The sequence below is a fragment of the Nelumbo nucifera genome, chromosome 1 (assembly GCF_055504915.1).
Source record: "Nelumbo nucifera cultivar China Antique chromosome 1, China Antique-T2T, whole genome shotgun sequence".
Lineage (NCBI taxonomy): Eukaryota > Viridiplantae > Streptophyta > Magnoliopsida > Proteales > Nelumbonaceae > Nelumbo > Nelumbo nucifera.
This window is the reverse complement of record NC_142649.1, coordinates 43209049-43221210: the sequence shown is the minus strand read 5'-3', so window position 1 is coordinate 43221210 and position 12162 is coordinate 43209049. Positions and strand designations below refer to the sequence as shown.

The window sequence follows — 12162 nt, the reverse complement described above, 5'->3', positions numbered from 1 at the left end:
TTAGAATGGTTGAAAGCAAGGGATAGGAACACTCACTATTTCCATAAGTTGGCAAATGCAAAAAACAGAATTTTTACAATTAGCAAGCATATTTGGGATGATAAGGTGCATGAATCGGTTGCAGAAATCAAAGCAATTGCAACTTCTTTCTATAAAAACCTTTATAAGGAAAATTGGAAATGCAGACCTCTCCCCATAAACCTTCCTTTTAAAAGATTGAGTGAAGATCAAAGATGTTTCCTTGAAAAACCTTTTTCTAAGGAAGAGATTAAGATGAACTTTGACAATGAGAAATCCCCTCGGCCTGATGGATTCTCCAACATGTTCTATGTTAAGTGCTGGGATTTCGTGAAGCAAGATATTCTAGATGCTTTTTAGACCTTCCATTTAAGTGCTTCTCTACAAAGGAGCTTGAACAATTTATCACTCTCATTCCCAAGATTGAAGGAGCAGTACATTTAAAAGATTTTAGGCCAATAAGCCTTCTAAACAGCTTCTACAAGATTTTGGCCAAGGTCTTAGCTGAGAGGATGAAGGGGGTGTTAGATTGTGTGATCTCAAACAATCGAAGTGCCTTTGTACCGGGTAGGAAAACGATTGACTCGGTTCTAATTGTAAATGAGTTGATAGACTCTAGGAAGAGAGAGGGGATTCCCGGTCTGGTGTATAAGCTAGATATAGAAAAAGCTTATGATCATGTCAATTGGAGATGCTTAGATAGAGTTTTGGAAAAAAAATGAATTTTGGGCAAAAGTGGAGAAACTGGACGAAAGTTTGTGTGTCCTCTCCCAAATTTTCCATTCTGATAAATGGCCAATCAACAGGTTTCTTTGAGACTTCTAGAGGGCTCAGATAGGGAGACGCCCTCTCTCCCCTTCTCTTTATCTGTATTCTTGAAATTCTAACTCTCCTTAGTCAGAAGGCAGCTGACTCGGGCTTGTGGAAAAGGTTTGCAATCTCCCCAGGGAGGAAAAGTTAATATCCTTCAGTTTGCAAATGATACCTTATGCTTCATTGATGCTTCTCAGGAACAACTGGAAAATCTTCTTGGGATTCTTAGCTGGTTTGAAGTAGTGACAGGATTGAAAGTTAACCTCAATAAAATCCAAATCATCCCAGTGGGTCAAGTTCCTAACCTGGGAGAGTGTGCCAATATTATGGCTTGTCAAGTGGAATAGCTTCCTGTGAAATATCTAGGCCTTCCATTGGGGGCGAAATGCTCTTCTTCAGCCATTTGGGATCCAATAATTGAAAGATTGGAAAAGAAACTGTCTTCATGGAAGGCAAAATACCTTTCCTTTGGAGGTAGAATGACCATTCTAAAAAGTACTCTCTCCAACCTTCCTACTTATTTTCTCTCCCTTTTCCCTATCCCATCAAAAGTGGCAAAAAGAATAGAGACTCTCCAAAAGAATTTCTTGTGGAGGGGTTGGGAGGAAGAAAAGAAGATCCACCTTGTGAATTGGAATCAAATTTGTCTCCCTAGGGAGGAAGGGGGGCTAGGCTTAAGAAGGCTTAAGGTGACTAATTTGGCTCTGCTTTATAAATGGATCTGGAGATTTTCCACTGAAAGGGAAGCCTGGTGGAGAAGCCTGATAGCTTCTGAATTTGGGGTTAAGTGGGGAAACTGGAGAACAAGAGATCCTCCTCCTAACTGGGGCTACTCTTTATGAAAAAGCATCATAAAGCTCTTCCCCTTGTTTGATGGGGGAATCAGTCTCAAAGTTGGTAAAGGGGACAGGGTTAGATTCTGGAAAGATCATTGGTGCTTGGATCATCCCTTGGCTGAAGAGTTTCCTCTTATCTATCAGAATGCCTCGATGGCTGATTTATACATATTCTCTGGCAATGAGGTGACATGGGTTCCCCAGTTCAGAAGAGGTCTTTTCGATTGGGAAGTTCAAGAAGCTGAGTTTGCTAGAAACTTTACAGGTTCAGAACATTGACTTTAATTAGGATGATCAGTGGACTTTGACCTGGTCCAAAGAGGGTAATTTCTCCGTAAAATCTATGGCTAGTAGACTCAGTAGTAGAGTGGCAGTGGGGGGCTTTCCTTCTAAGCAAGTTTGGAATTCAATTAGTCCATCAAAAGTAAATTTCCTTGTCCGGTCAATGGCCTTAAATAAATGACTGTCCAGAACTAATCTAGAAAAGAAGAGGCTTGCAGATCCTAGATAAGTCTTGTGCCCTTTGTGATGCACATCCTGAGTCTACGGATCATCTCTGCATTCACTGCCCGTTTGCTGCCCAAGTGTGGTACCACTTCTTGAAGGCTGTGGGGATATGTTGGGTCATGCCGAAATCTGTTAAGGATATTGTTCTGTAGCTGGAAGATCAGTAATATGAAGAAAAGAGGGAAGCTGGTCTGGACTTCCATCCCAGCAGCAGTGCTCTGGGCTATTTGATCAAAGAGAAGCAACAGAATTTTTAATCAAAGAGTGAAAGGGCCAGAGGAAATATGTCAGGTGGCTGTTTGTAAACTGATATCCTGGATTTCAGTCACCCCAGAATTCAAACATGTAAATGTAGCTCAGTTACTGAGAAATCAGTCAATTTGGTGCTTGTAATGGGGGGTTCTCAGGCTTGCCTTGTTGTTGGCAGGTTCATGTTTTGTACTCTTAAAGTTTTAATCTAATAAATTTACCTTACCTTTTCAAAAAAAAAAAAAATTGTATTGACACTACGATGGTGATAGAAATCAAACAACACCAAATAAAGTTTATGCCATCACAGAACATATCAAAAAAACAATTTGGGCGAAGATGCAAAAGATATTCAAAAAATATTAAAACATGTGGATAATTTCTAAACAGGAAAATAAATTCATAACTTAATGCACAAAAATTTAGAACTTTCATACCCTTCAACAACCACAAGGCACCGATTATTAGGAACTAGACGGCGAAAAGAAGCTTTTTCACATATTGATTCTGATCGAGCATTGAACTGTAGCTTGCCACAAACTTCAGATCATAAATTTTTTTATGAAAGAAATTGCAAGCTTATATTTCATCCAAAGGTAAAAGAGGTCAAATTCATAAATTCAAAATGAACATTAATTAATTTCCATGTAAATGGATATAGCCATATTAAAGTATAAGAACTTAGTAAAATCAAATTGAAGAACAAACTATAAGCCATCATAAATCACATGCCAGAACTGCTTCAGTGGTTGAAAATTTCTAACAACAGAAGTTCATTATTTGTTTTACATTGAGATATTTCTTGTCCCTCTTCAACATTTTAAATTTGTTCATTTTGACGGTTCAACTTTTCCAATTTAAAGTATACTTTCAGTTTCCCCACAGAATTTGTTGTATACAATGGAAGAGATTTCAAAGTGCCACATAGAACAATAACATATTAGCTGCTATGTGGAGAAAATTTCTTTGTTCCCACAAGGTTCCTAGCTCTAGTGGTTCCAGAGATGTAAGCAAGGTCCATAGACAGTTGACAATTCCTTCATTTTCCTTTTCTCACTGTTTATTATCCTTCAATTAAAGATGAAGAATGTAGGACACAAAAAATACAATGTCAAGTCAATCAGACCACCAATAGCACCCAAGATCCATTTAAAGACAACTTACCACAAGGATCAGATTACAACACCTAGGAGGCTTTTGTATGCAACCATAATCCTAGTATTTAACATAGAAGTAAAACATGATTGCTAAACATTTATCACATAAAAAGGGCAATCCATTAATTGTAGAAAAACTCCAAAATTCCTATGGTGATAGATTTTTGGGTAAATTATAGATAGGCACCCTTTACTTTGGGGGTAGTGACACTTGAGAGCCTAAACTTTCAACTGTGACAGTTTAATACCTTAAACTTTAAGAAATATACACATAAGTCCAATTCCATTAAAACTGGCATTAAGATAAGAATAAAATTACAAATATGCCCATGTTCAGATTCTTTGTTTCATCTACTTCTACCTTCGGATGCAAACAGTGGCAGCAAAAAAATTTTGGTGGGCAGTGCATTTGTAAGGGAACAGAAACCAACATGTATGCATTATTCAGTATTCATCCATCCGCATCATTCAGAGGATTCACTAGAGAATTCAATTTGTTCTCATTTGTTTCTGAATGTTTTTATTTAGATACAGACTTTAGCTGCTTTGAGAATTGCCATTTATTTTGTGTTGCCACTCGATTGCATCCAAATGTAGCAGAATATCAATAGTAATAAAGGATAATCTGAACAGACATTTTCGTAATTTTTACCCCCACTGTAATGCCAGTGTATATTTCTAAAAGATCAAGGTACTGAAATTTCGCAATTGAAAGTTCAGACCCTTAAGTATCTCCACCCCAAAAGTACAAAGTACCTATATGTAATTTCCCTAGGGCTCCATTTGGTTTGTAGGAAGATTTGGGTGGGATGGGAAAAGATGGGATGGGATGGGATGGAAAAGTGTAAAAATTTACACTTCCATTGTTTGGTTTTATATATGGGAAAACAATGGGAAAAGCATTGTTCATCTTCTTCTACCTTCGGACAGTGCTGCCAGAGACAGTAGTTCAGACTAACAGGTAGCACTGTTCATCATCTCCCTCCATCCTCTTCTCCGTTCGTTAGTCCCCTATCGAACTTCTCTGTCGGCAGCGAGGGAAGAAGTACACCAGAGTACCAAAGCCATTGGTGAAACAGCGAGAGAGAGAGGCTTGAACTAGCTACAGCAGTTCGTTAGTCCTCTGTCAAACGTCCTTGCCGCTACAACTAGCTACAGCAGCGAGAGAGAGGCTTGAAGTGCGACCTGGGAAATTCGATCTCACCACCCTCCGTCGAACTCTGTGTTTGCTGCCAAGCTGAAGACAATGAAAACCTCCCTTTAGCACAATCCCTCTTTCTCTCTCTAATTGTCTCTTCTCTCACCTGAACTAAGAGACCCTAGCCTCTACCTAAGAGTCTCTCTCTGCTCCCAGCACAACCTTTCAAAGGGAAACCACCAGAGCCCTCCCCCTCTTATGCTCTCTCTTTGGACTTTCTCCCTTTCTATCTCAGTCTCTCGATACGCTCTCTCTCTCTCTCTCAGATTTTCTCCCTCTCTTTCTCAGTTCTCTCTCTCCTCTGTTCAATGGTAATAGTGCTTTCTCAACTTTTTCCATCGGGGTCACATAGTTTTGGTGCAACCCCAAATCCACAATTTTGGGATCTGACATCCCACATTTTTCTCATCCCATCCCTCTATTTCCCTCAAACCAAATAAGAGAAAAGGGAATATTTTTGGAATATTCCATTTTTCTTATCCCCATCCCACGAACCAAACGGAGCCTAGATTTTTCACAAAGAAACTTGGAAAGGCAATTTTATGGGGATCAATAGTGAAACTCAAGCCTAAAGTCCAAGATGTTAGATGACTTATCCCAAATGATATGGATCTAATAGGTGATTCTACGTTATCGAGGAGCTCAAGCACCCTAGAGCTCTTTAGTCCAAGGTGCTACACACCTAAAGATGGTATCTCTTGTATTGGACATGGACCAACAATAGAATCAAGGACCAGTATGGCCATAACATCATGTTCCAAACTATTAACTTTTCATTTTATTTTTAGCATTTAGTATTACATATAATACCTTTTATATCAATCAATTGAGCCTTATTAAAAGGCTAGAAGGGACATCAAATCCAAAAGGGATGATACAATAAACCTTTGGGAAGGAGTTACTATGCCCTAAATACTAAACAGAAACTTATCTTTCAAGTTTTCACCTCATAGTTGAACTTGGGAAAACCAACTATATTTCGTCTAAATCAGTGTAGATGGTTATCTCCATGTCATTACAAATAAATAAATAAGAAGTCTTATGGTAGAAACAACAGATAGTGTTCCTTGATTGAATCTCACGATAATAATAGATCATTACATTCAATAATTTCTAAAACAAATGTTAAATATCTTTCCTTATTACAAGCATAAAGCACATGTAAATAAAACTCGGTATTGTTGGAAGGGTTAGAAATCAGGTTTGACATGGCTGAACCAAGTTTGGTGGCTAACCGAATTTTAAAAATTTTCTAGCCCAATTCAGGAACCAATTTCTTGGTGATTTTGAAATATGAAATTTCAAGATCGATTTTGCACTAAACCAAGCTAGATTTGAAACCCAGATTAAAGCTGATCATACCTGATACAGAGACCACAGTGTGCATCTCCCAAAGTAATAGTTCACGCCCAAAATCAATCTCAAAATCGACCTCCAACTGAACATGGCACAGTGTGTACGTGAAGCCAATTCAGTAACACCGTTTAAGCAAACACCAATTCCCAACTTGCTTGGATCGATGTGGGTATGTAAACCTGATATCCCCATATGTTTTTCTTACAAAAACACAATAGAGAACCGAGGAAAATTAGTTCCTATCACAGCTAGGTCGAATTAGGATTTTTAGGAGGCAAAGGAGAAGAGAAGAGAGCAAGAAAGTGGAGAGAATTGGTGTGTTCGCCCCTTCCCTCTTTGTCCCTTATATAGAGCACTCTCCTAATCTAATTAGGAGCTTACCCAAATCAGGACTTTATCTTTAATTGATAAGCATTATTTTCTAAAGAAAATAAATGCTCCATAGCCAAATCCATGCCCATTTTAAACTCAAATCACATGATAGCCAAAACTGTCATGTGATCTCTTTCTTTAATGGTTCACGTACCAAGGTGTTGCATGGCCACTTTGGGCCTAAATATTGTATGGTATGGGACCCACAAAGGTAATCTCCCAAACTACCCCAACATGCCTAGGTATTTGACCCTTAATGGATCTCACTATTTGGCATATCAAAGACAACTCAATCCAAAACGTAATGCAATATCACAACCAAGTTTAGGATTAAGTGTAACTTTCCAGTTCTGCCTCTATTTTCAAAGTCCAGGACAAAACTGAAAATTGATCCACGTTTAGTGCTTCTTCTAAACACCCACTAGTTGTGCTTAGTGTTTAACCCTATCAACCGAGACAAGTTGCTCCACCAGTGTAGTAGCACACTAGCATTAACCATGATAGGATAAACTCGTCAATCTATCGAATAGCTGAAAACATTATAAACTACCACAAGTCTAATAAATATCTGGTTTAAGGAGTAATTCACATAAACACACCAATAATGACATAAAACAATAATGTTCTTTATTCATTTACTGATAAATGTTTATGTACATCAATTTAATTGGAGTTAAAGTATACACTATCTAACAAATATTACCATCAATATGTCACAAAGATTTTTCCTTTCACTCATTCCATTCCACGTAGAGGGCATATAAAAACATCTAGTGCATTCACATAGATTCACATTCAAGGGCATAGATTTTTCCTTTCTTCTCCGTTTACTGAAGGGATGAGATATCCATCATATGGATAGCCGAATCCTGCAAATAGGTAGGGTGAAATTTCAAAAATTTCTCTCCCATGTGGGAATCACATTCCCTGTTTTAGAAAATTTGCATTTTCAATGATCAATCTTAAACCTAAACCAGACCAAATCTGAAACCAAAAGGTAAGAGAGGGATATACCTTATACGGAGTAGCAGTAACTCCCAACGAAGGTGTTCACGCCCAAGGAAAACTCCAAAGACTGCTCCTGCTGAAGATAACACAGCGTAGGGTGGAGCAGAATCAGCAGGTGGTTATTCACAAGAATCGAATCATTCAGCAAGAATTCGATGGAGGGTATGTGAACACGACTTCAGATCAGTTTTTCACCAAAAACTGATATCAAGAACCTTTCTTGATCTCTCCTACAGGTGGAGAACGAACTGACAATGGCGGAAGCAATAGGAGGCAAGAACAGAAGATGGCGTCAGTCTTACTGGAGCTGTCTTCTCTCTTGTATCTGATATCAGATTGAGTGAGTTGGGGTTCGCCCTCCTCCTCCTTTTATAGCCTTAAAGAGAGTTCATAATCTTATTAGGAGTTTCCTAATCCAAATCTTTATTTGAATCTAGACTCTCTTTAAAATATAAGGATAATCCCTTATCTTATCTGCAGATCAAGATCAACCCTCCTAACCTCATTAAGAGTTTCCTGATCCAAATCTCTATTTGGATCTGGACTCTCTAAGTGGATAGGGATAACTCCATATCCTATCTGCAGATCTAAATCTCAGAACCGCCCCTCTTTAGTTAATCAAATTAAACCAGTTCGAATTGGGCTTTAAGCTCATTAAGTCCATGTGCTCATTCGGCCTCCAAACTGCTGCCCAGTTGGACTTCATTGTATGTCGTGAAATCCAAACATTGATCTACACATCAACCACATGGGTTCAGCCTAGCCGAATTCGCTGTAAGGGGCAGTGAACCCCTGAGCCCATCACCATGCCCAGTTGGACTTCATTGTATGGCATGGAATCCAAACATTGATCTACACATCAACCACATGGGTTCAGCCTAGCCTCTGTTACAAGGCCTGGCCGAATTCACTATAAGAGGCAGTGAACCCCTGATCCCATCACCATGGGATCTTAATGGGCCCAACACTTACACTAAGTGGTCCTTGGGTCAAGCCACCTTATAAAAACCCAAGGACTATGAGCAGATGCAAAATTAGCCTATCAGGTATTACCCTCAATGGTCTTACACTTAACCTCTCAGCCCATAATGATCAAACACTGCCCGACAAGAGAGGATCTCTCCCTCGGCTGCAATGAACAATGTTGCACTCTCTACTCACATGAATCCCGGGAATTAAAACATTTTGCAAACAAAATATATATATATATATATATATATATATATATATATTTTTGCAAAACAAATTTCAATAGTTAAAATCGGCTGTAGAAAGCTTTGATTTCCATCAGAGATAATGCATCCCCGATCATTACCTTTGTCCAACAAAGGGGCTGATTCTGTCACTATGATCACCCACTCAGATGAATTCTCGAACTGTCCCAACATACCTAGGTTTTGACCCCCTCTAAGGATCTCACTGATTGGCATATCAAAGACAGCCCAATCCGACACATAGTGTAGTATCATAATCGAGTCTAGGGGTCAGGTGTAACATTTCAGTTTTGTCCATCAATCTCCAAGGTCCTGGGCAATACTGGAATTCTGGTCTGCTTCAAGGTTTCAAGAAAACCCACAATGCATGTACCTCAAGTCTCACCCTGACAACTGAGACAAGTCACCCCAACCAACTTAGCGGCACATCAATGTCAGCCTTGGCAGGATAGTTAGATTTATCCAACGGCTATGAACATTCTAAACTAACACGAATATCATATGTGTTCAGTTTAAGGGTATTATACAGAAATACACCACAATAACAATATGTACTTTATTCATTTACAATAAATGTTATAATATAGATCATTTTAATTTGAACTAAGGGAATAAACTGTCTAACATTTACAATATTTATGCTTTTGAACACAAACAGATTCACATTTAATCTTTGTAAAAGTCAATGGATAAAGTACAAAAAAACGAGAGGGGAAAAAACAGAGAGAGAGGAAAGAAATGACATAATCCGTACCATCCTGTAGTGATCGGGCTTCTCAGTTTTCTTGGTAAAACTAGGAACAAGCCCCCACTTCATGCAGTGAAGAACAGCACCTTCGCTTTCTCCACCACATGCTTCATCTCTCCTAACAACCGGCAGATCGGACCCAGGCGAAACATTAAAAGACGGACGATACCTGAATAAGACAAAACCAACTAAACTCTTTTCCATGTACAGAGATAAAGACCGAAAACCAACACTCCATCGATTTCACACAGTATACCATTCATCCCCTAAGTAATAAAGAATATAGAGGTTTGCTAACCTGTTCACATCCACGGTTCTCACAGAAGCACCATCGACACAGCAAGCCCGAGGGATATCCTCTGCTCTTAAAGTGCACCGAGTTCTTCCGCACATCCTCTCTCTCACAGTTCTTTCCGTCTCCCCTCTTCGCTCTTACACTCTTCTTCGATGAGAGTGAGCGCGGGAAACGAAACGGTGATTCAGTTCTAACATACGAAGTTCCTACAGATTTGAAGTTGACAAGTTTCCCTAAACACGTGGCAAGCATAAATAACATTTGGTAACTAATATTCCGGTCCCACTGGCAAGATGTTGAAAGGCTGAGGACCAACGAAGCCTTCAGATCCGACGGTCAGTTAATTTTTCAATAGATCCTGATTCCCACTTTTGAATAAAAACAAGTTAAAAAGAAACGCAAATACGTTGTCAACGGTCTGGGTTGGGTTCGGGACAAATAGAATCATTCCAAACCGATTGTCAAATTAATAGATTCAGAACTGAACCAAACCCTAAAATTAGAATTACTATCAATCCCATCGGTTATTGAATAATTGGATCTGACCCGGTAAGAACTAATTAAATTTAAAAACGGTTAAAATCTGTAGTTTTTTGTAAACAAAGAATGTAAATAAAGAACATTTAAAATTTTGTTAAAATCTATAATTTTTTTGTAAAAATTGTTACTATTATAGACATCACTATAATACAAATTTCAAGAATGACATGTGCTGCTGCCAAATCTGGAGTCGAGGGAAGCTTTGTAACTTTCGAGGTCCAAAGGCCAAGAGTCCTGCCTACTAAGAGTAAAAAGATGTTAGAGGCCGAGAGAGTGTTCCTAGTGGCTAAGACTCCGACGATCAAGTTAGCCAAGGGCTGGACAAAAGCTAATATTACAACAAGAGAGTGAAGATTAGCTCAAGTATGCATAGCTTTACCTTTAAGTTGTGGTGTCCCTTTTATAGTCGAAGTTGCCTAGGAGTGGAGTGATGTGTAATGAATAACTGTTCGGTGAATTGTCGTCACAAAGAGGGCAGCTAGAGAGACATCGACTCATTACTACCCCTCATAAGTGTATTGGGAGTATTTATGCCGAGAATGTGGTGCCTATATTAAATGCCCCACGATAACGACTTGTGGGAGTTACATTGTTGCCCTTGGACGAGGGTGAAGTGGGGGAATTACCATTGGGTGGTGCCATGCATCAGCATCTAGTGAACCGGCCAAATGTCGACACAAATTTCGTGTATTTCAATTAACACAAAATATGGAGACAAATTACAAAAATAAATTTGTAATAAAGAAAAATAAACAAGGGAATGAACTCACTTTGATTTCTACTTGATGACATGAGCAACCTCTTATTAACGGTCAAATTCGGTGAGGACGAGGGTCGTTGGCGTGTTTCTCGTACTTTTTGAAGTGTTAATGTAGATTTTCTTGATTTTGGTGCTTTGGGAGGTTTGATGTAGATTTCTTCACTCCAGGCTTTACGCTTGATCGACTGTGAAGGATGCTTATCTAAGAAGGGCCTTTTTGTGGTGGCTTGATCTTCTTGAGAGAGCTTGAATCCAAGTGTGTTGTTGAGAATGAATAAGTTTTTCCCTTCTTTCTTCCCTCTTGATCTTACAGTTGTAGGAGCTTGTGGTTGCTTACAATCCTCAAGTGTTGGTGTGTAAGAGCTTCTAGCAATGTGATTCTCTAAAAGGAAGGCTCTTTTCTTCCTAGGCAAGGCTGTTTATAGCCAAGGATTAGGACTGCCAACTCAGCCCACTTAGTTAGCCAATCCCATGTGAGTGGAGTGTTGAGTTAGCATTAAGTCATATACATGCACCATTATGTAGGAGTTAGTGGTCTTGCCAATAGGGCCACCCTATTACAATAGGAGATGGGCCAGATTGGACTTAATACATTTGAATCTTTAGGCCACTAAGACATATTTATGTAGACTTGGGCCTTGAGCCCATGGAGGCCCATATTAATTTAGAGGATGTCATGTAAATTAAGTTCATTTATTTGGCTTAAAAATTCACATGTCTACAAATGCCCCATTCAGGATGAGGTGACAGAACTCTGTACGATGTCGATGTCCTCGATGAATTTGATTTCCATGTTGGATGGTAAATGACTTGGGTATTTGTAGAGATCTTGTTTAAACTGGTGCTCTTTGAGGAGATGTATGGCTTGCATGACATGCAACTAATCCACCTCCAAAACTTTGCTTGAAGAAGTGGTTATCACAAATATCTTTAGTAGCTCAACCAATCAATCCATTAGTTCAAATTCACTACTATCCACATCGGAGTCTCATGGGAGTTGTTCTTGAAGGTGTCCCATAGGTTGCTAGACTCTTAGTACAACACGAATCTCCTCCTTTATAAATAAATACCCAATCTTCCATGGATGCAGG

At 39.0% G+C, this 12162-nt stretch overlaps 1 protein-coding gene across 2 annotated transcripts in view; it reads right to left on the bottom strand.

The window, feature by feature from the left end:
• Positions 1-9988, bottom strand: part of LOC104587981 (embryonic stem cell-specific 5-hydroxymethylcytosine-binding protein) — a 48958-nt gene extending 38970 nt beyond the window's left edge. The window contains exons 1-3 of one of the 2 annotated variants that reach the window (XM_088896771.1): positions 9775-9988; positions 9483-9645; positions 2861-2952 (exon numbers count right to left, since the gene is read on the bottom strand). In XM_088896771.1, the coding sequence (XP_088752897.1) occupies positions 2861-2952; positions 9483-9645; positions 9775-9869 (350 nt within the window). In that variant the 5' untranslated portion in view covers positions 9870-9988. The remainder of the gene's footprint in view (positions 1-2860; positions 2953-9482; positions 9646-9774) is intronic. The other variant, XM_010245768.2, reaches the window with a different exon arrangement.
• Between the last annotated feature and the right edge of the window lie 2174 nt (positions 9989-12162).